At 41.9% G+C, this 22,146-nt stretch overlaps 2 protein-coding genes across 2 annotated transcripts; one reads left to right on the plus strand and one right to left on the minus strand.

Annotated features, from left to right (window-relative positions):
• The first annotated feature begins 1,435 nt into the window (after positions 1 to 1,435).
• rsbn1 (round spermatid basic protein 1) lies at positions 1,436 to 12,553 on the plus strand. The gene is made up of 7 exons (XM_086213274.1): positions 1,436 to 2,149; positions 3,130 to 3,794; positions 5,013 to 5,150; positions 7,180 to 7,322; positions 7,473 to 7,640; positions 7,739 to 7,847; positions 8,044 to 12,553. The coding sequence occupies exons 1-7, from the start codon at positions 1,558 to 1,560 to the stop codon at positions 8,575 to 8,577; spliced, it is 2,349 nt and encodes a 782-aa protein (XP_086069400.1). The 5' UTR covers positions 1,436 to 1,557; the 3' UTR covers positions 8,578 to 12,553.
• On the minus strand, positions 11,504 to 20,758 carry ptpn22 (protein tyrosine phosphatase non-receptor type 22). Its single transcript, XM_086213275.1, has 23 exons — positions 20,459 to 20,758; positions 19,272 to 19,380; positions 18,864 to 18,940; positions 18,667 to 18,762; positions 18,472 to 18,510; positions 18,257 to 18,328; positions 18,016 to 18,075; positions 17,693 to 17,835; positions 15,941 to 16,007; positions 15,772 to 15,849; positions 15,548 to 15,634; positions 14,496 to 14,979; positions 14,302 to 14,388; positions 14,133 to 14,210; positions 13,858 to 13,929; positions 13,616 to 13,743; positions 13,470 to 13,497; positions 12,745 to 12,780; positions 12,436 to 12,539; positions 12,292 to 12,322; positions 12,139 to 12,207; positions 11,986 to 12,047; positions 11,504 to 11,903 (listed from the first exon to the last, which is right to left on the minus strand). Exons 1-22 carry the CDS (start codon positions 20,582 to 20,584, stop codon positions 11,986 to 11,988), a joined length of 2,133 nt encoding a protein of 710 aa, XP_086069401.1. The 5' UTR covers positions 20,585 to 20,758; the 3' UTR covers positions 11,504 to 11,903.
• Positions 20,759 to 22,146: the final 1,388 nt, after the last annotated feature.

Below are 22,146 nucleotides of genomic sequence, written 5' to 3' on the forward strand. Positions count from 1 at the left end.
ATTTCTTCAAGTGTATGACACAAATGTTCTGGGAGACTTGGATGAACTGATTTCACTTTGGTGGTGTGAGGTCAAAGGTCAAGGTCACCGTGTCTCCACAAAAACGCTTCTCGTCGTATCTGAATTTAATTGCAAACAGCTGTGGCAACGTTCCACACAAACATCTAATAGCATTTAATAATTAAGAGATAGAAGGGATTTTTTTTTTTTTTAAAAAAGGCAACTCCAAAGTCACAATATAATGTTAAGGGAAAAAACTAAAGTTTTGGCCGTATGTCACCTAAAAAATTAAATTCCCTTAAATTGCAAACCATACGCACTTTATCATGAGTCTTGACAAATGTGACTGGTTGCCAGAGGCAAACAACCACATGGAAGTGCTTCAGTTCTACTTCTGCTTTTCTACCTCAATTATGGTCTCAGACCAGTCAAAAAGAATCCTTTATTAACTCCAAACTTCCACTCACACACAACAGAAACAAGAAGAAACCCTTCTTCGTTGAGACAGAGCAAAATGAAACAGATGAACAAGTCGAGAAGTCCAATAAGTTCTCAGAAAATGAAATACTTTAATATCTACTTGAATTTGAGGGACCAAATAGTCACTGAATGAAAAAGAGAGTTTCTATTAGGCTAGAAGTGTTGAAATGCTAAAAATGATTGAATGATGAGTGGTTGCCCCAGTGCAGAGAACAGTAGCACGCAAGTGGGAAGACCAACTATTTTCTACTTAAGTACAGTACTTTAACACTGTCAAACTATCTGTACTTTACTAAAAAAAAAAAAAAAAAAGTCTGAACCCATCAGTTACTTCAAAGAGTAAGAATGTACATAGAAAACGTGGGTAAAATCTGATTGTGTCCATATGTTCGGTCGACAATATCAGGAGGAGTCAGAGTGTCGCAACCGGAACATTCACCATGTTACCATGACCTTTAGAGGTCAGAGGCTCAAGGCTTGAACATTCCCAAGCGCTGGAATATTCAAATACTGTGTAAAATGTTTACTTTTCAATTTTAGGCTTCAGTAAACTCAGTACTAAATACTTCTCTCTTTTTGCTTGAGTAGAATTTTGGAAGAAGACTATCACCAGTGTACTGTTCTGTCAGAGTATTTCTACTTTTACTTGTGTAGGGGATGAAATACTTCCTCCACGACTGCAGAGGTGCAAAGGCACCGTGTAATAACACACAAACGACAGTTAGCACACGATCCTAACGTGTAACGTCAAGGGAACGTGTATTTGAGCAGCCGTGTATCCGTATCTGTCTGTGAGATGTACTGCCTCTGCTGGCTCTGCCGTTAAACGAACCATTACGTCACTTGTTCAGAAGTGCGTGCGTGCGAAGCTGCACGCAGCCAGTACAGTATTAAACTCAAACTCCCGGGTCGCTTTGCTACGTCTCTGAACTACACAACCCAATGTTCAACGTGCCACGCGTGCGCAACGGAGCCCAAACAATCGAATCCACCAGAAATTAAACAGCAGGACTACAACATTCGGCGGACGTGCGCAGACGCAACCTCGAGACCTTTAAATGTGCTGTACGTGCAAAGATGGCAACTCAAGTGGACTTGCTCCGGGCCAAAGTGGAAGGGAAGATGAGTGACAATTTTGATAGGTTTTTCAAAGAAAAGAAAAAGAAGAAGAAGAGAGACCTGTCACCGTCTGCAGACAAACGGGAGAGGTCTGAGAAGGAAGCCAAGAAAATGAAGCTCCATCATCATCATCATCACCACCACCACCACCACCACCACCACCACCATGTAGAGCACAGGAGCCACCTGCCGCATCAACCTCAGCAGAGCCCCCCACCCCGCAACTTCAGCCCGGATAACCATGTCCTGCACAGCCAGCGACACAGCCACCATCACCAGAACCACAGCGGCTCCAAGAAGAGCCTGCTGCCGTCTCTACCTCCTCCTCCGCCGCCGCCGCCGCCGCGGAAGGTACCAACGCAGCTGCAGAAGAAGCGCTGTCTGCCCCCCGAACCGCCACCTGCGCTCTTCACGTTCACCCCGGTCAAAGTGGCCAAAGCTAAGAATCAGGATTACAAAGAAGCCACCCGAGATAAAGAGCTGACAATGAAGCTGAAGAAGGAAAATGCCGAGACAAATGTGAGACACGTGGAGGAAAAGAAAAAGAAGGGTGAGCGCAGCGTCTCGGTTTAGTTTGGTGTGTAGGTGCGACGTTTCAGCCGGTCCTGCAACGTTCACCCGCCCACTGAACGGTGCTGGTCGGGCCGAGCTCATTCACATGGCCGAGAAAAAAAACCCATGTCCACTCATGGAGTTCGAAAATGGTTCTTTTAAACATGAATAAAGCCAGAAGATCTTGGGAATTACATTCACGGTTACCTGAATATGAGACTTTCTGTGGTCGAGTGAAGGGCAACCGAGAAAGATGCGGCGCCTCTTTCCGCTGAGCTAATTACAGGCTCGGTTTATTTGGAATCGACGTGCATGGAAATTTTTTCCACCGAGGCGTTGAAAAGCTGCGAACATTTATTGGTTAAAAAGTGGAACCCTGGCCAATATAAAGTTCTTTTCAACTATAACGTTGTGTTAGTTTTAGTTCAGTTTATTTTGTACAGGAACTGTTGGACAAGAGTTTTCCTGTAGAGCTCATTTTCAGTACTTAGTCTAGTCTGTAGTCCATTTGAAAAACAACAACAGTTGCTGAAGTGATGACTTGATTGATTTGCCATGTTTGTGTGGGTATTTTTTGCCAGTGTGCTGATATTTTTTATGAATTATTTGGCCTATAGCTGATATGGATTAAAAAAAAAAGTTGTTTTCTTTATTACCAGAACATTTGGAAACAAGTTTTATATTGACACTAATGAAGGGCGTCTGATGAGCAAAGGTGAAGAGACCAGATGAATTAATATTAGACCCATACTGATATATTTAGAAAAAAAAACTATCTGCTGATAGCCTTTACATGCTGATATTATCATACGCAGCTTCTGTGTGTGTGTGTGTGTGTGTGTGTGTGTGTGTGTGTGTGTGTGTGTGTGTGTGTGTGTGTGTGTGTGTGTCCCTGGATGAACAACTGTATGTACACATGATGAATCTGTTAAGATCCTGCTTGTATCCTCTGACTTGAACGTCTCGGTGTTCCTGTAGAACTGAAGTCCCACAATGAGAATGTCAAGTCTCTAACACTGGAGGAATACATCCAGAAAAAGAAAAAGAAGAAGAAGAAGTATCGTGAGGAAGAGCAGGGTGCCAAGAAAGTGCGCTACATGAACAACAAAGCTGTTCAGACTGTCTGCTCGGGCCATGGAGGAGATCTTCCCCTGCCTGTCCGCTCTGACGCCGCTGTATCTGGCAGCCTGAAGCACCAAAGCAACCACCAACAGCCTGGCAGGGACAATGTGGACAACCGCTACGTCCATGCTCTTAAACTGGGGCACGCCCCCTTCCTCTCCCACCAAGACCACTATATCCGCAGCTCCTGCCTCCAGACAGGCACCTGGTATGGGCGCTTCATGCATGAGGAAAGACAGGCCAACGGAGGCGGAGCCATCCTGCATGCGTATGCTGATGAGTTGGCCTGTCTCAGTCCGGCGGAGATGGAGAGCTTCGCTCAGGAGTTCCTGGAGTTGGCCTTTGCCGAGCGGCCTCGAGGAGCAGCCTCCTATGCTTTAGCGGTGGTGCACAGCGCCGCCGCCTACCTACCAGACTTCCTGGACTACTTTGCCTTCAACTTCCCCAACACACCAGTCAAAATGGAGATACTGGGCAAGAAAGACATTGAGACCACTACCATCGCCAACTTTCACTCTCAGGTACGTGAGAAGAGGACAGGCGCGCTCGGTGTTCCCACGCAGTAAATACTGAGGTGTTCTTGATCAGTTGGAGAGCAGTTAGTGGTGCATAGCTCCTCCAGAGTCCTGCCAACCGGAGGGCACTCAGCATACCCCTGCCAAGGCAAGCCAGATCTAGTGTTAAAGCCTCCTGCATCCACTAGACGGCGCTAGAGAATGCACACTTGCTATCTGTTATGTTACTGTTCTTTCGGGCCCTGTGTGGGACCACTTCATTTATGAATGCTCCTGTTTTTGCGTAATCCTGCTAACAGACCAACACAGAAGACGTGACCTCTTTGGCGAAGGTGCCTCAGCGCGTCTCTGGAGGAGGAGGGGTCTGAACTGAGGAGCCAGACCTCCACAAATTGTAATAATCATAATATTATCAGAGTTTAAGATTTATATCCTGCTTGTTTTGTCTGACCAGCTGGCCAAAAGAGCCACTTCCATCAAGATAAGACTAAAATGGGGGTAATGACGTGTGAACAGAAGCTCAGAGAGAAGGAGCTTGTAGAGGAGGGAAGGGGGTCGTGGCACAGAACGTTCGAACCAGTTGGCGTGTATCAAAAACAATTGTTAGCTGTATCTGACTCTTGTATGCAGTACGCTATTCGTCTACAGCTGGGATTCTTGCATTTCTTCCACAGTTGTGGTGATTCTCTCTCTCTCTCTCTCTCTCTCTCAGCAGTGGGGGGGGGGGCAGGATATTTGCATACGTCAGATGTTCGATCTGCAGAGAGCTCAGATGTATGTGCAGGGAGAAGTGGACCTAGTTTGATCATTCCATCCCTGGAGATGATTGCAGTAAAATGCTTGTGTTGTTCTTTGGCAAGTGGCAATGGACATGTAGGTGCGTTTCCGCCACTGCGGTGCAGAGTGAAGAAGTTATCTACCTCTGTAAACAAAACTCTTATCTGTTCCTCTTATCACATTTTCCCACTGCACATGGATACTGAAGTACCAAGCCTAAAATGTTAAAGCTTAAGTACAGTACCTGGAAACTGAAAATATTGACTTAAGTATTTTTTTGTTTTATACTTGGTAACTTCTCATCCGTGCACTGTTTTCTTTTGTTTTCCTAAATAAAGAAAAGTGAAGGTATCTCTTGAAAGGCCTCACTTTCCACTTACAGATTTCTGGAATGTTTTTGCGAAGCTTAAACAGTCCCATTTTGTACACCCTGGATTGCTTCCTCAGGTGAACCGGACTTACTGTTCAGGAACATACCGGGCCGGACCCATGAGGCAGATCAGCTTGGTGGGAGCCGTGGACGAGGAAGTTGGAGACTATTTCCCAGAGTTCCTGGACATGCTAGAGGAGTCGCCCTTTCTCAAGGTTAGACGTAGGTTCATTTTAAATAAATGGATGGCGAGCACCATATTGGATTTTTTTTCACATTGATATTCTCCTTATAAAAACAAGTTTTTATGATACACACATTTGATCAAAGTGAAAAACGTGAATTTCAAAAAGTAAAGTTTTTTCTATATTTTGACAATCGTTTCTTCATCATGATGATGATGAAAGAAGATAAGAGTTAAACAGGACTGATGCTGATGTATTGATTAATAGTCTAAAACTCTTATGGCAAAACTCACAACCCGAGTTCTGAAACTTCCTGTACAGGCACCTTTTCCTGCCTGGATGCATGAAAAAGTAGCTGTGACTCCCAGTGTGAATCACTGTATCGGCGAATCCACAGGATGAGCTCACTGAGCATTCCTGCACTCTCCTCTATATGTTAGTTAGAATCCCACATTGTGGTCCATCTGCTCTGTGTTGGCCATTCCTGATGCACCGTTATAACTTTGAACATCTTCACCTTGTGTTGTTGTGATTAAAATGGCATCAATATCACATTTCTGTCCTATCCTACATTTCGACTGGCAGTTGACATTTTCTCGCCGATATCTAACGAGCAAATGTACATGCGCCCATCCGTGCGCTCGCGGGTGTTGATATCAAACAGAGGTGTGTTCAGACACATTGTGGGCTCCGTCAAGGCCGTGCTGTCGCGCTATGGCGCTGTATTTTTCCTGTTGTTTAAAGGTTGCAACGTTCAGACAGTTTGCTGTGCCAACTGACTGACACTCAAAACACACACCTGCTTGTGAAGCAGCATGAACATGGAAAAGCATTACATCTAAAACGTGACAAAGATGATTCTTGTGAACATTATGCCTACATCACGTGAGGGAACTTTAGTGATCGTCTCAGGTCTGCAGCAAACTTCCCGCAGCACGTATGATTCCTGCATTTCCCCATTAAAAGAGATTTCACACAATTTAAATGTATGGAATGCTGCACTGATGATTTAAAACTCTTGATAGGTTCTGCATGTTTTGGATTGAAATATTGGGTTGTTTTTTTTCTCTATTTACTTTAAAGATTATAGAGAGGGTTCTGTCAGGAGCATTGTCATGCGTGCACCAGTGTGCATCCAGCCGAGACTGTGGGATGTTTAACTCGTAAATCTAAAAACTTGTCAGGACAGAAGAATCTTGAGTCCAGAGGAAACGCTACAGTAGTGAAGCATCTGAAATGTGACACATACGAGGGAGAAATCTGTCTCTCAGTTTATGCGACCTCAAAATCCATCTTCACAACCACAATCAATCATACTCAGAGGGATGCGTTTGTGTCCGCACTAACAGTGGTTCGGGCCAGCCAGTGTGCTTTGGCGAGATAGGGGCGTGGTTTAGGTATTACGACTGTCCCTTTAATCATGAATGATAGTGTACAAGCAGAGCAAAGAAGGCCACTGAAGACTTTTCTCCATGGAAAAGACGTTTCCAGTGTCTACCAACTGGCTGCAGCTTCTGTGTGAGTTTGTTGATCTGATTGTGTGAATGTAGAATGATAGACACGACAGACACCTCCAGCACCTGCTGAGTTTTTCTCGAAAGCTCTGCCCTTAAGCAAACAGTATCTCTCAAAGGACTTATCAGATGCCTCTGTGTAACAAACTACTGCTATGTAAGCTTACCTGAACACACTCATTAATTTTGAGACTCAGGGCGACCCTTTGCACCCTGCGTTGGAATTCATGCCCAGACTCTTCATCATTGGACTGATTGGAACAGATAGGCACCAAAGGCACTTTCACCTTTTTAATTTAGCTCTTTAGCTCATTTGAATAGGGCCCTTTCTTTTCGTGTGGCAGTTTCCCACTTTGTTTCAAATCAGTGAAGCATTTCATTCCAACAGTGTCATGATGCCAGACCTACTTAGGCCCTGTACGTACACCCACATGTCTCAGCTACATATGCTGTACTGCTACAGTAAAATGATAAATATTATGGGAGTTGTATATGAACCATGAAGTGTATGTTCACAGGTCTGAAAATGTGTTTTTTCACCACAGATGACACTACCATGGGGCAGCCTGTCCAGTCTGAAGTTGGACTGTCGCTCTCAGAGTGACGATGGGCCCATCATGTGGGTACGACCAGGAGAACAAATGGTTCCCACTGCAGACATGCCTAAATCGCCTTTCAAACGTCGCAGGTATGATGGAAGCTGCAAATGAAATGCACAAGCATCGTGTCATAGTAAAAATATACACTCGAGCAATCATTGTTTCCAACGCAGTCCAAGCTTATGGAACTTACCCTCTTGTTTTACCATGATGACCTCTCACCAAATATCTTTGTGCAGGTCTATGAATGAGATCAAAAACCTGCACTACCTGCCCAGGGCAAGTGAACCCAGAGAGGTTCTCTTCGAGGACCGGACTAAGGCCCACGCAGACCATGTGGGCCAGAGTTTTGACTGGCAAAGCACCGCTGCTGTCGGGGTTCTGAAGGCCGTGCACTTTGGAGAATGGTGAGTGTCCTTAGGGTTTCAGAAACTGTCCATAAATCCATGGAGATATGTGATGAGGATGGAGTTGTAACTCGTCTTTCTCTAAAATTGTCCCCCAGGAATAATCGACCACGTATAACCAAAGATGTAGTGTGTTTCCATGCTGGAGACTTCAATGAAGTTGTCCAGAGGCTGCAGTTGGACCTCTATGAGCCCCCAGTGTCTCAGGTAAATACTGTAATTATAATCCTGTAAGGTTTGTGTCAAAATGTGGATCTTTTTGTGTGATTATAATATCATAGTTTGAAAGCCAGGTCTCGCTCGAAAAAGAGATCATCTGATCTCAAGTGACTACCCGGTAAAATAAAGGTTAAATAGTTAGCACACACTGCTACATTTTAAAGATGAGATAATCTTTGTGCAGTGTGTCCAGTGGGTGGATGACGCCAAGCTCAACCAGTTGAGGAGGGAAGGCGTCCGCTACGTCCGTGCCCAGCTCTGTGACAATGACATTTATTTCATCCCGAGAAACGTCATCCACCAGTTCAAGACGGTGTCTGCAGTCTGCAGCCTGGCATGGCACATCCGCCTCAAACAGTACCATCCGGAGGAGAGGGAGAAGGAGGAGGAGCAGAGGCCCAGTGCTTCTAGCCCCACCTCAGGCAGAGTCTCTTTTTCCTCCCCTGCCAGGCCTGACACCACTTTAACCCCCTGTGTGCAACCACAAGTAGACATCCAAGGTGGGGTGGCCAAGACTGATGAACTTGAGTTCCAGAGGCCCGCAACGCCTCCTAAGGAGCTTCAGCCAGCGCCCCCACAACCCACCAAGTCTTCTCATTTGCCCCCAACATACCAGGATCCCCACCTTTTCTTGGCATCCGTCCGTTCTGGATGTACACCCTCAAATGAATCCGCTTATCCAAAAGCTCTGAGCCACACTGTCAGGTTTGCTAAATGACCTCAATGGGCGGAGACTAAAAGTGCGTCAGTCAGGAAGCCTTTCAACTTCAATAATTCTTAACCTTTTCTTAAATATTTTGATGTGTCTTTCAACAAAAAGTCCCCAGATGATTTTTCAGCCAGAGGGACTGTATGCTGTATAATACTGTACATGTGTCTCATTATCATGAAAATCCCTCTACTGTCAAAAGAAGCTATCATTTTTCTTTAGATGATGCGTGTCACCATGCTTTGCTTAGAGAGGTGTTTTTGTTCACGTTCAACTTTTTTTTTGGTGTTGTTTTGGCAGAAATATGTGACATGTAGTAGTTTCACAGATGCAGTTGGACTGATCGGGTTTTTCGCACCGAATATGTGATTACTCTGGAAAAGGTACTGACATAGCGCATTGCAGCTACCCAGAAGATACTGTGGTACAGAGGTTTGATAGATGGAGGACATTTTTGGTTGCCATTCGAGTCCAAATATCAGCAAATGTGGAATGTCCTTGGTTCTTCAAAGCGTTTGAACAGAATACCGGTAATCTACTTGACTATTCTTTTTTTTTTTTAAAAGGCTTTGAAAATTTTGTTTGAAATGATTACACAAAGAATGCTTAAAGCTTTTTTTCAGGGTCATGAGTTGCAATTTTTGCAATTTATTTAAATAGCATTTTATACTATGCCCTTTTTCTTACTGTTGATACTGTTTTTGATATGTTATTTATTTTCTTATGATTGATCTCAGCATATGAACACAGGTTAACAACCCGTGATGGATATTAAATATTATACGTATAGGATCACCTCAAATCAACAAAAGAATTATATCTATTGCACTTAGCAATAAATTGTCCTTCAGGCCTTGAGAATGTGTTTGGTTTGTTTGTTCTCATAGTTTGAAATATGTGAATGTCATTGATGCACTCACAGGATTCATTCATACCTCAGGCTAAAGGCGGTGTTCTTGTTCCTGAGTGCATTTGCTTGGGATGTTTTGTTCCTGGCGGTCCCAGGATAGTCCGTCATCATGAGTCCTCCAATCTAAAAATACCGACACTTCCATCCAATGGTATCTAAAGGTTATCTGGATCTTAGTTCATCTTCTTCATGTAGTCTACTGTTGAAGGGAGGTGATGACATGCTGTATGCCTTGTGCGCTAGCATTGACTACGTCCCATGCCTCATTTCCACATAGCTCTGTTAATGTATGAGAATCAGAAGTCCACTGAGAACCTCTGAGAGCTCTGAAACTCTGCAAAGCTCCTCTTCAGTTTTGTATTTCCCCGTCCACAACTGTCTCAGAGTTGAAAAAAATGTAACTTTTGTTGAGGGTTTTGAAGTGACAAAACCAGAAAGTGCTTAAGCAAAAGCTAACAGACGACGGTATGTTATTGTCTCTGTAATGCTGCATGTAAATATTCCACATGGATGGGAAAGACAATCAGAATTAGCCTCTTACATGGCTAACAGGGAATCCTGTTAGCTTCTGAGCTATCACGTGGCATTTCAAACATCCTTCAAAAAAAGTTTCTTGCATAAAACAGAAGGTAGCATTGTCTGCATATTATACCTTATTATATTATACCACTTTGTCGTGTGGTATGTCTGCATGGGAACGCTACAGCAATAGCCTGTTAGCTCGGTCGTAGCCTGTAGGTTTGCTAGCACACAGTCCACAGTCTATCCAAATTCTGCAGATGTATGTTACTGAGGAAGGACCTTTGCTGTCACATCTGCGATCATGAGGTCTTCATAGGAAATGAAAAGGCTTCCAGTGTCTTAATACAGAGTTACAGACACCACCAATAATTTCCCGCAAGGGACTGATAAAGGATTTCTGATTCTGATTCTGACGTATTTATGTAGAAATGAGACATTAGTGCCTTGTGCTGTAGACAGAAAGGCTCTTAGTGAACTGTTGTTTACTTTGTTGATTTGTCTGATTTGTTTATAAGGGATTTACTGAGAATCCATTGTGCATCTTCTTTTAGTTTTTTAGTTTTTGTGATTTATAAGAATGTGTGGATGGTGGGTGGTATTCCTCGCACAGTGCTTCTAAATTTTACGGATGTTGTGTGCAAAGAATTACTGCATCATAAATTTCAGGAAATGACACCATAACAGATCCTATTTAGGTAACGGAGTGGCTGTTACTAATTGGCAAATACATACCATGATGACTACAACTGCAACCTTTCAAAAAAAGATGGCGTTCACAGACAGAAGTGGCTGATTGTTTCAGAGGTGTAGGATAAATTTGGCATGATTTAAAGATGGCGCGATAAATGGATGAAAGTTTTTCAAAAAGCTGTAACGATCTTTTTTTTATTTTTTTGCACTGCCAAGGTGGTCATTTGAAAAAGATGAGGCTGACTTCACCAAACTTATTGGAGGAGTTTAGGATGAGACCCATGCGAACCCATCTGCATTGGGTCATATCTGTTTAACATATCAAGCGATTACATTTCTTTCTAACTCTAGGTTTGGCTGAGGCTTCGTGGCAGGGATATGCAATGAAATGAATTATAATTTGAAACGTTGGGATCTATCGGCTGAGCATTTCAGGAGTGGTGCATCCCTAGTCAGAAGTATAGCCGCTTTGGGTCCAGAATCACATGTAGAAATAAATCAACGGTTTGAGTTCTGCCTTTCCTCTTTGAGTTCTTTTTTTCCATGTTGTATTGTGATGCTGTGTGTTCTTGAACCAATGTTTGATGTTTGTACTGAGTCCTTTTTGGATTATTGGGTGAAAGGTTTAGCTAAAATCTGGTGCCAATGTTATTCTGTCTTGTCAAGTAGGAAAACACAATAAGAATGCATATACTTTATATATTTTTTAATAAATAATTTTGTGTGTAACAGTCGTACGCAACACATTTTAACTGTACAGTTGCATTGTATTCATTGTACCCAAAGTAAATCTTTTCAGAATGTTGATGGTGCTTTTCATAAACTACGGAATGATGTGTGTAATATGGCACAAACAAAATCGAACTTCTAAAAAGTGATGAGCTTGGTGTAGATATTATACCCGTTTTCTTTCCTCAAGCCACAGGCACAAATGCTCGCACATACAAATTGAACATATTCCTCATTCGTCACAAAACGTAGGTACGTTGCAGCCTGGCCAGTTCAACAGGCACATTACTGGCACTCTGTAGGCACTGACCAATACGTAGAATTAACATTAAGATGTACAGTACAAAAGGCATTAGAGCTATTAACAGGACACTTCCTGCTCTGTGCTAACGTTTCAGTGGGGCCTGAGACAAGTGGTTCTAAGTGCATGTCGTTTCCAGCGAGTGTGATCCTCCATCAGGAGACCGCAGCTAGCAGAGTTCTCCTGTAATATATCATTGACCTATCATCAGTACGATCATCAGAAGAACACATCCATTTTTGAGCTTTGAAGATGTGAGACTGACTTAGAACCAGGAATCTGGGTAGTTCCTGGGGCCTTTGGGTTTTCCAAACCGGTTCCCAAATGCTACGATAGAAGAAAAACAATATCATGCATGTTGTACTGTGTGAAAGTGACCAAATATATAGATGTCATAATGGCATAGTTGCAGGCTTACTGAGTCTGAACACTGATGACGAAGAACCATTCGAGGTCGGTGCTGCTTCAGCAGCAGCTGATGCTTTCGCTAAGAAAATAGTTGAAAACACATCAGTCCTACTTGACTTTATGGACATCTGTGCATTAAGTAAATAAGGAAAACATTACTTACATTTTTGTTTGCGTCCAAACAATTTCAAACTCTGGATAAATGAGAAAAAAATCTTTCTTTATACTGCACATATTTAGCCATCTGCCATTTCAAGTGTTCCATCTGCATACTGTATATGTAGGGCGTACGCAGAAGGTTTGTTACCTTAGCTCGAGACATCCCCTTCTCATTGCCTTTGCTTGATTTGTTTCCCGATAGCTCAGTATTCAGGGAGAGACGTTGGCTTACACTGGGGTGTCCCACTTGTGCTAATAAACATAAAAACAAACAGGAAATTGTGTTTTTTAATGCATCTGAAATCCCCCTGATGACCATTGTCTCATGAAAGCGTCGTTCGTCTTCTTAGCAGTGATAGATTTCAAAACGTGTACTGCACTGGAGTCTACCTCATCATAGTAAGTAAGAGAGGCTGCTGTGCCTCGTGTAGACCCTCGAATGTTCAAAATAACTCACCACTTCCTCCATCAGCCAGGACCACAGGGGGTGAGTCTGCAACACAGTGACGCACTTAGAAACTCCCCAAAATGAAGTCTCAATGGCAAACTCCTCATCACCAGTCCTAGTTTTATCTCTCACTTTAAAATAATGTCACCCATTAGTGTAAATATATGATTTAACCTCCTTAAAGTTATCAATATGAAATCACGATGAAACATCAGTATGAAATTCCCTTTCAATAAGATCAACACATATTACTGTAGTTCACTGGAAGTCGAATCCACACATGCTGCAGCGAACTCACACAAAAACATTTTTTTTTTAAAAATCAGCGCACGCGCTCTCCTTGCACTTTTGCAGAGAAAGCAAAAGACGACGTCTCAAAGCCATGAGCCGAATCAGTTTACCTCGACTTGAATCTTCAGCTTGAACACTCTATGAGGCCAAGACCTTTGTGGGTGAGCGCACCTTGAGACGGTGCACCCGAAGGCGGGTAATCAAGATGGAGGTTTGAAGTTGTGTTTGATGACAGAGCAGAATGTGTGGGAAGTGGTGGATATAAAATGATAATATTGATTCAGTAACTTAAAAGGTGGTATGTCTTTCATGGCACAAGACAGACCTGTTTTTGGTTGGTTGTTGTTTCTTTTGTGTATTTCTGGAAATCATTTTGTCAAAGAAAAATAATACAATTTCAAGAGCAAAATAAAATCATGATATAGTGGCTACATGACTCTTACCTGTGAAGGTATATTTTGTTTTCAGACTCTACAAGAAAGAGAAGTGAGTTGCTGTTAAAGTTGGAGCTTTGTCTTTTTTGAGCAACCCTAAGAGCAGTAACTTCAAGGAGGTCACACCACTGCCAGGGAGGATATTTCATTCTTACCTTACTTCTCTGCCACAGTTTCGCTTCATTCTGAGATGTCGTGGCAGCTGGTTTGGATTTACCAGACCACTCTGAAGACGTTCCTATTCTCATCGCTTCCGGTGGGACGACTAGCTTCTCCGCAGGAGCTGAACGGCAAAAGAAAAAGGTCCATTTCCTTTTTACATATTCCAAAACAACACCAAAATTTGACAGATTTTAAACTGTTTATTGGATAGCGATTTGTGACATTGTTATGTCACCTGGATCAGTCTCCAACTCAAAGGATTCTGGGGTTCTCTCTGGCAGTGGAGGGACAGGTGAAGGGGGGGGTCCTAGAAATATGGAGGACCGGGTTTCATTGCAGACACTGAATTGCAAACATTTTAACACAAGGATAATTTTGTCAGGAGAAGTAGACGTCATTACTCAAACAATAAGTTCCTCTTAGACAACATAGTTGCATTCAAACACCTTGCAAATAATTATGTCGATCATCTTTAAGGAGTTAAGATGATTTCATCTTGACTTAGCTCACCCCCCAAGTCTCGGACAGCTTCAGCAGCAGCGTTGGGTGGGATGATGATGTTTGACCTCTCACAGGGACCTGAGTTATCTGAAAGACACCATGTGAGAATGCTTTAAAACAAGGCTGTATTATAAGAGGGGATCCGGGATACAGTGGGATTTCATTCAACTACACAAACCTGAATTAACATCAAGTACATAGGATTCAGGAGTGCGTTCAGGGAGAGGGGGTGGTACATCCTCGTCAGTTTGAGCTCCAACAAAACCTGACAATAAATGTGCATCAGTCACTGGGTATATCTACATCATCCACTGCAGTCTTGTGCTGTTCATCTATGAGGCTAAAAACACGTACTCATGTGTGGCTATTTACCTGCGTCAGGAGAATTATTTAGGTCCAGGGCGCGGTTGTTCAAGGACAATGAAGGTATGTCGCTTGTAGAGTTCAGAGGAGCCTCCTCTGATGAAGGGGAGCCAACAGAGGTGTTAAAGTAGGGGTCCTCCACCATTAGACAAATGGCTGCTGCCACGGCAGGTGAAGGTGGAGGGTTCAGCGATGGGATATCACCACCTCCCTGTGTCTCCTCCACTACTCCAGCAGCTCTTTGGCTTGTATGCTCTAGTTTGGGTGATGCTCTTTGTCCCCCCTGCAGATCTTTGGTGGTGGCCAGAGCCCCAGGGGGGTTCTGGACTTGATGATGCAGGTCCTTATGCTTAGCTGTCATGAGACTTAGACGATGTAGAGCAGAATGCAATGTAGACGAGCCATGGACATCCTTAACCTTATCCTGCAGGTGATCCTCACTCAAGTCAGAGCTGTCAGTGTCAGGTGTGATGGTGGGCTGGACCATCTCTACCTGGACAGTTTAGGGGAAGCAGCAGTGTTAAGTTAAAAAAAAAATCTAATAACATGTAAAATAAGTTGTGCAGTTTGCAAAAGAATATTTTTCACAACACTCACACACTGCAGAAGTCTTCCTACATTCATGTCTTATTTCTAGTTAGATAAATATTACAGACATTAAAAAATAAAATGTATAACACTTAATGCACTCAGCAAGGTAAACTGGCCTGATTTTAAGACAATATCATGTTATTTTGAGAAATCTTTATTTTGCTACTGCACTGAATTGACTTACTACAAGTACAAGAGACATTGAGATTTTTTATGTTTTTAATGTCTCTTAAAAAGTATTTATATTGTCTGAGAAGAAAGACTTTATCATAGTGAATACTACTGACTGATTCATATTTAGTATTGTCAGAAAAGCTTGAGATATTCTATATAATGCATGAATTGTTTCTTTTTTTACTTGAAGCCCTGTTGGCTTCTATTATACATGGTTAATCTGGTGACAGCTGGTGATACGAAGTTGATGTTGGCGGATTACTTATGAAACGTTGATTGTGTTCCTGATCGCTCACCTCATTTTTGTGGCTTTGTGGTTCCACAGACTTCAAATATCTCTCAAAAAGCAACTTGATGGTTCTGTAGACCAACTCGTATTGTTCCTGCAGTTAAACAACCAAAACCTGATCTGTTGTAGCCCCGAGGCATGCATGACACGTGAAACACAAATAATCAAAAGATCTTTGGCAGATGGAAGTAGCTGGCATGAGGAATTGCTTGTTGAGCAGTAAAATACTACCTTTGTTTGCACCACTGACGGCCTCTGGGTCCTCATCGCATGAACTAAATCGTAGATGTTGAAATCTTGTGTGATCATCTAAAAAAAAGGGCAACCAGTGCAACTCAGGTTGTATCTCTAGTGGTAAATTTATCTGTGTTTGGAGAGAAAATGCGCAGAGAGTACTCACATGTTTCTTCAGGAGGTTCCAAGTATAATCAATGACACACAGCACTCCTGTTCTACCACATCCAGCACTGAAATTACAGTAGCAAAAGGACATTTTAACGATTTAGATTGTCTACAGAAACAGTAGCATTTCTCTTAAGTAAGTGTTTGTGTGTCAGTTTAGACAACATGCTAGTTTACGTTCACAACCCACCCATCACATTAAGGCTGATTTCAATAATCTTCTTTTAAGAGTTTACTGTCGTCTTTAAATAATCTGCTTTAGAAGACAAAAATACATAAGAAATCATCTTGGCATGAGGATATGTGTCATTTATTTTGTGCAAATATATCCTTTTCCTGAAAGTGCAAGGGCCCACATCAAAATTTTGTATCTCTGGGTGGATTAGAGTGGTTGCGGGTGGTGCATGAATAATTGTGTGTTGTTGCTTTGTTTGTCTTATTCAACAGACATCTGCGAACTCCTTGAGAAGGAGGGTGAGCATCTAGGTTGGTTACATTCCATTTCTGTCACATGTAAAGGTGCGGGCATGCCTCATCAACATCTAAGAAAACACATTTGGCATTTTATTGTCACCTTTCCACATCTCTTTTGGATCTTGTGAACTTCGGATGCAAATATTTATTTCGACATCTGTCATTGGAGCTGAACACGTTTGTAAGTGTGAATTATATTTGTGAGTGATACCTCTCTGAGATACAACTAAATCACTTTAGGTTGTGGAGGAATATATGTCTATGTAAATTAATTACTTAAGAAAATTAACTCGTACTTATTCTTGCATATCAGCAAAATAAAAATCAAATGCTGTCTCATTGCCACAGTCGCTCGGTTGTTGTTGTTGTTTTTTTTTAATCCATCAAAATTATAATAAAGAAAAATATTATTCAGGGAAAATATGAGTAGTGGGGTCCTCAAACATCAAACAGTCAAGATCTAAAGTGAGTATGTGTGGATTGAAAGTCCCAGTTTAATTCAGCGTAGCTTTAGGTAAAAGATGTAGGCTTTCATAATGTATGTGCTGGAAATTCTTTCTGTTCCTGAGTCGTTGTCTACCGACCTACACACACTTCCTGTTTGAAAAGAAATGGGAGGAGGAGTGTAGAAACCAATAGTGAGGGACATGCACACGCTGCCCACAAGTGATATGTTTCACTTTTTACCACAAAATCAAACTGATGTGAATAATATGGCCGCTGCTTGCTTTACCCTTCACACATACTTTGCACTTTCCACAGCATGTATTATGAGTACAACTGATTGTAGTTATTAGTCTTGATGATGAACATCATTGTTAAAGAAATTTTCATACTTAAATTGTAGCTCAAAGTATTTTTAAACCAGTGACTAAAGTTTCAAATAGATTCTAAAGACAACAGAGAAGTAGTAGCAGTAGGAGTAGTGTAAGGCTACATTTTGGCGCGATCTGCTATCTTGTACTTGGCTTCTTTAAGACTGGCATTTGATAGAAGCTGAACAGGTTTCAGGGATTTTTCAAATAGGTCTTGGTTATCACATTGTGGTTAAATGCCTCCAGAGATAAATGCTGTTGATTAATGTCTGAATATGTAATCTCACTGAAGTGGACCAAGAATGGAGTCTTGTGGAACACCACATCAAATAAGTATTTAAAGTCGTGATAAACTGTCAAATGTAGATTTGAAATTATTTAGCATGAATCAATATGGAGAGAATTTCTCCTCATTTATTAAGGTTTTATTTTCAAGTTCATTTTCTGAAGGAAAGACTGACCTGCAGTGGATACAGATAGGCACATCGTCATGGGACTGATAGGATCGCATGTCACGTAACATGTCCAGAATTGTTGGGATTGTGTCTGGTACTCCATGATCTGGCCAGTTGATATAATGCAGCTGTTTCAAAGTTCGGCTCTCCTAGAGAAGATTAAAAAATAATTACGGCGCTAATACATAATCAGTATCAGGGTTATATACCTGATTAAAAAATATATATATATATATCAAAATGTGCGACTGCCATATCTTAAAATGGTGAATACATTTGTGGAGAGAGCTGACAGTTATTCTCACAGCCTGGGTATTAAGATTACTTACACTGTCATATATCACCGTCAACGTCCTTACAAAATAGTCTCCTTTATTTTCTTCAGAATCCTGCGCAAAACACCCAGCAGCATGGCATTAAACTGATTATTAATTCTTGTCATCTGATAATGGAGAATATGTGAAATGCTTTTGGCTAAACAAACACCAAACAAAACATACATATCATGAAAGCATAGAAGAGTTCTCGGATCCACTCGAACGAGGAAGTTAGGATGATAAAAATACTCACACAGTAAACCGTAAAGGGCTCACAAACAAATGACTCTTCTTGCTTCTGTGGCCAGTAACGCTCAGACTTTTTCTACAGAGAAAGCATAAAAGAGCGCAATCAGCCGACGGTGAAAGGGGTTCACAAATTTGAAGAATGCACAAAATTCACACAGAACACACAATATACAAAGCAATTAGACATGTAATTATGTACGTCGTGAAAAATGGTATTACCTTTCCCATTTCAAATTCTCGACATGCCATCACCACGACCTAGAATGACACAATAGAAACAGTGAAGTGAAACAGAAAGACCCCAGCCTGGGCTGGAGTGGTGTCAGCTGGTCGGAGCAGAAGCTTTGTTCGATCGACAGTTGTTGTGCAGGCAAAATGACTCTGTTGTTTCTCCAGATGTCAACTGGGTCATACCTTCACATTGTACTCCCAAAGCATCCTTAAGAAGTCCAGTGTTGTGTGGGGAAGAGGACCCTGGGTGGCAATGTAAGCTCTGGAACCTGTGACTCCCTACAACACAGCTCAGGCAATGTAGCATCATTTTTGAGACCAGAGTTGCAGTCCACACTGTGTGTACATGCATGTGTAGGAATCTGAAAGATTCTCCTTACCTTGATGAAACTGGCGTTGATGTAGTCGGTGTCATTCTTATAGGTGATGAGAGTGAGCCTCACTCTGCTATGGTCGACTAGAAGAAGTTATTATTATTAAATTGTTATGAATGTTGCTTGACTTAATAGTGACCATGCTGTACTTCTGAAGATATTCACATTATATTTACCCAACATACAGTTACAATATCATAAAAATCTTTGGATGACAACAAAGTAGGTCGACTATGCTCTTTTTTACATCATTAAGTCAGTTGCATATAAAAGTAGCGGAATTCATTGTAAACGCATGATCATTTTCTTTGTCGAGTATTATTTTTTTAGATATAAATATAGAATAATCTGGTCTTATATATGGGTTTAAAAGGTTAACCATCTTTTTCAGGTGAAGATTGAAAAGAAGCTTACATGGAACAATGTCTTTGTATCGGTTCTTCTTTATGTTTTCCTGGTTTTCTGCTGTATTTGTAGGGTAGGTTTTATCAGTGCGGTACTTCGTGGACTGGTTTTTCAGCCTCTGAAGAACACAGAAGGAAATGAATCTACACGACATTCAAATACAAAGTTTACAGTCATAATTAATTGAAGATGCAGTACACGACAATTTCATCACGCTACACACAAAACTGATGACTTTTTTCATTAAAATCCTTACAGGTGAGACACCAATTCCAAAAAAGTGATACATTTGCCTGACTTACTGTGTGTAGTTATTTGTTTGTATTAAGTTATTCGTCATTTGTGTTTTTGTAACTGTACAAAAAAAAGAAAGAAGGGACACGTGACTGGAAAATACATGTGACACGCATGGCTAGTGTGTATGTGATTCAACCCCAGATGACCATAAATCATGACTCATTTTACTAGAAACTGACATGGCGGTTTACAAACGTGTGCGGATTTCCATCCGGAATTTACAGGCTGTGGAAGGTTTGACACAGAAATTAAAGTCATGGCACATCCATGTTTACAACATGTGTTAAAACACTGGTCCTGTTGTTCCGACGCCGGTCTGTACAAAACGTTGCAGACCATCTGCATTGCTAGCACCACAGAGTGCTTTTTGTTCTTAAAGGAAGTGATGCAATAAGCTCTTTCCTCTGGAGTGGTCGAGGTTGTAGCAGCATGACAGCAGGAGGGCACTAAGCGAAGCACACACTCTGCTGTCCTCAGGCATGCCACTCATCACCATGGCAGCAGCCCACAGATGATGTCATTCTCTGGCTCAGAATTCACGACAGGAGTTGCTCGAGAGTGTGAATTTGCATATCATACCATTCATTAGTGATAAATTAACAGTCTGAGTTAGTTCTAAGTGTTTCGGGAGGAAATGGTGGGTCTTGGTTGTAAACGAGGCTTCAGCAGAGCAAAGAGGAAGCACAGATGTGGCGCTGTGTCTGTTAAAGAGCTGCATGTTAACTTCCCTGTAGATGTGAAGGTCGCAAAGCCGAGAACAGACTTTCACTCTCATTGCACTCTTTATGTTATGTCTAAAATAAATCTTTTATTACATCTTCGGATGATGTGATGTGATTTCAGCAGCTTCTGTAGTACTACTCGCAACAGCAGGGCAAAATATGAACCTTCTCACTCACCACAAACTCCCCAGAGATGCCATTTGATGCCTCTTTGGCCACTGACTCTTGTTTCTCCAGCTGTGCCAGCAAGTCCCTCAGTATCCTGACCCGCTCCTCCTCCATGGGTGGCTGTTTTCCCTCCATGCACCTTTCACACACGTCAGGACACAAAGGTCCTCATCCATAGGTCAGAGACTACAGGGAGCTTTGGAAGTCTTGGGCGCCGGAGTTGTGTCACATCTTTTGCTGCTGCTGCGTGCACTTCCTCATCGCAATGATCACATCAATGAACTATTGTGGAATGTGTCAACTGTCTAAGAGGAAGCCAACAGGTTCTGTGGCCACATTAAAAAAATTGCCTCGCCCCCTGGGTGTCTGTCACTGGGTCCTAAAATCACCCAATGCTGTCAGTGTTGCAGATGGAATGGGAGGGAAACACCTCCACCCACATTTATGCATATTGAAACAACACACAGCTGTTCCTCTTCCAAGTCACAGTGTAATGCAGGCAGTCAAGCCTGTCAGACAACATTCAGATCATACGTGAGGAGAAGGTGGGGTGGGGGAGATGTGGGTAGGGATGGAAGTAGAGGGAGTGGTAAACAGAGGTTCCTGAAAAATCCCAATGTTCTCACCCAGCAGCAACCAAGTGCCCTCTCTGGAAGGTCAAGGAAAAAGCGTGGGAATGTAGGTCAGCAGCTGCCATTTGTTTTGGTAAGCCTGACGTGTACAGCGAAGACCCACCATTTCCTCCCAAAACACTGATGCTGGACATCACAACCTGACCAGGGAGGTGATCAATTATTATCAGGACAATCTTTGTATAATCTAATCAATGGAAAGAGGCTAATAATGAACTGCATTTATATACAGTCAATGATATCAAGAACTTCAAAAAGTCCTAAACATAAATGTAAAAGACTACTACGACTACTACTACTACTACTACTACTACTAATAATAACAACAACTGCATATCAGATGTAAATCATATGTAAGGGATGAGGAATATTCATGATAAAACAGTAGGAAGGCTTTTGTATAAGAAAAAAATCCTAAAAAGTGATTTAGAGGATGACTTGACTTCCGGCTTTCCACAACAAACCGTCAGCTTCATCCTAAAGAATGCGTTGCAGCCACCTCTCAGTAGGTGGTGCACTGCACATCACATGAGCAGTATAGTGACACCTAGTGGATTTCTGGTAACCTATCACACTGAGGCAATCATCGAAGGTGTTCTGATATACTCACTGGTTGTTTGTTTATGATTTTAATGAGAATTATTACGTCTTTATTAAATTAGAAATGATGATCTGGTTATAAAGTCAACTTATAAACCAAAGGTTGGTATGTTTGATTGATTTTAGAATACACACAACCTGGAATGGATGTGGCCTTTGCGTGCAGGACGTCATAAATGGGACCGGCCTGTTTAAGATAAACCACAGTGTACCTACAGGAAGCTGTGCTCTCTACAGTCTCACAGAAAGATTTGGTGTAATAGTTTTTAGTTAACCTTCAAAATGAAGACATTGTGTCTGATTTTGCTCATCCATGGTGAGTTGGCAACTTTTATTTAACAGCTTTATATAATGTAGTTGATGCCATGAAAGAGAAACATTGTGCCAAATATCTCTCTAAATTGCCAATTTAGGGAGTATTTAAGAGTTCTGTTTATTAAAGATGAATGTGTCCGTGTTTTGCCA

The sequence above is a fragment of the Aulostomus chinensis genome, chromosome 9, assembly GCF_037954235.1.
Source record: "Aulostomus chinensis isolate RoL2024-O1b breed Wild chromosome 9, RoL_Achi_v1.0, whole genome shotgun sequence".
NCBI lineage: Eukaryota > Metazoa > Chordata > Actinopteri > Syngnathiformes > Aulostomidae > Aulostomus > Aulostomus chinensis.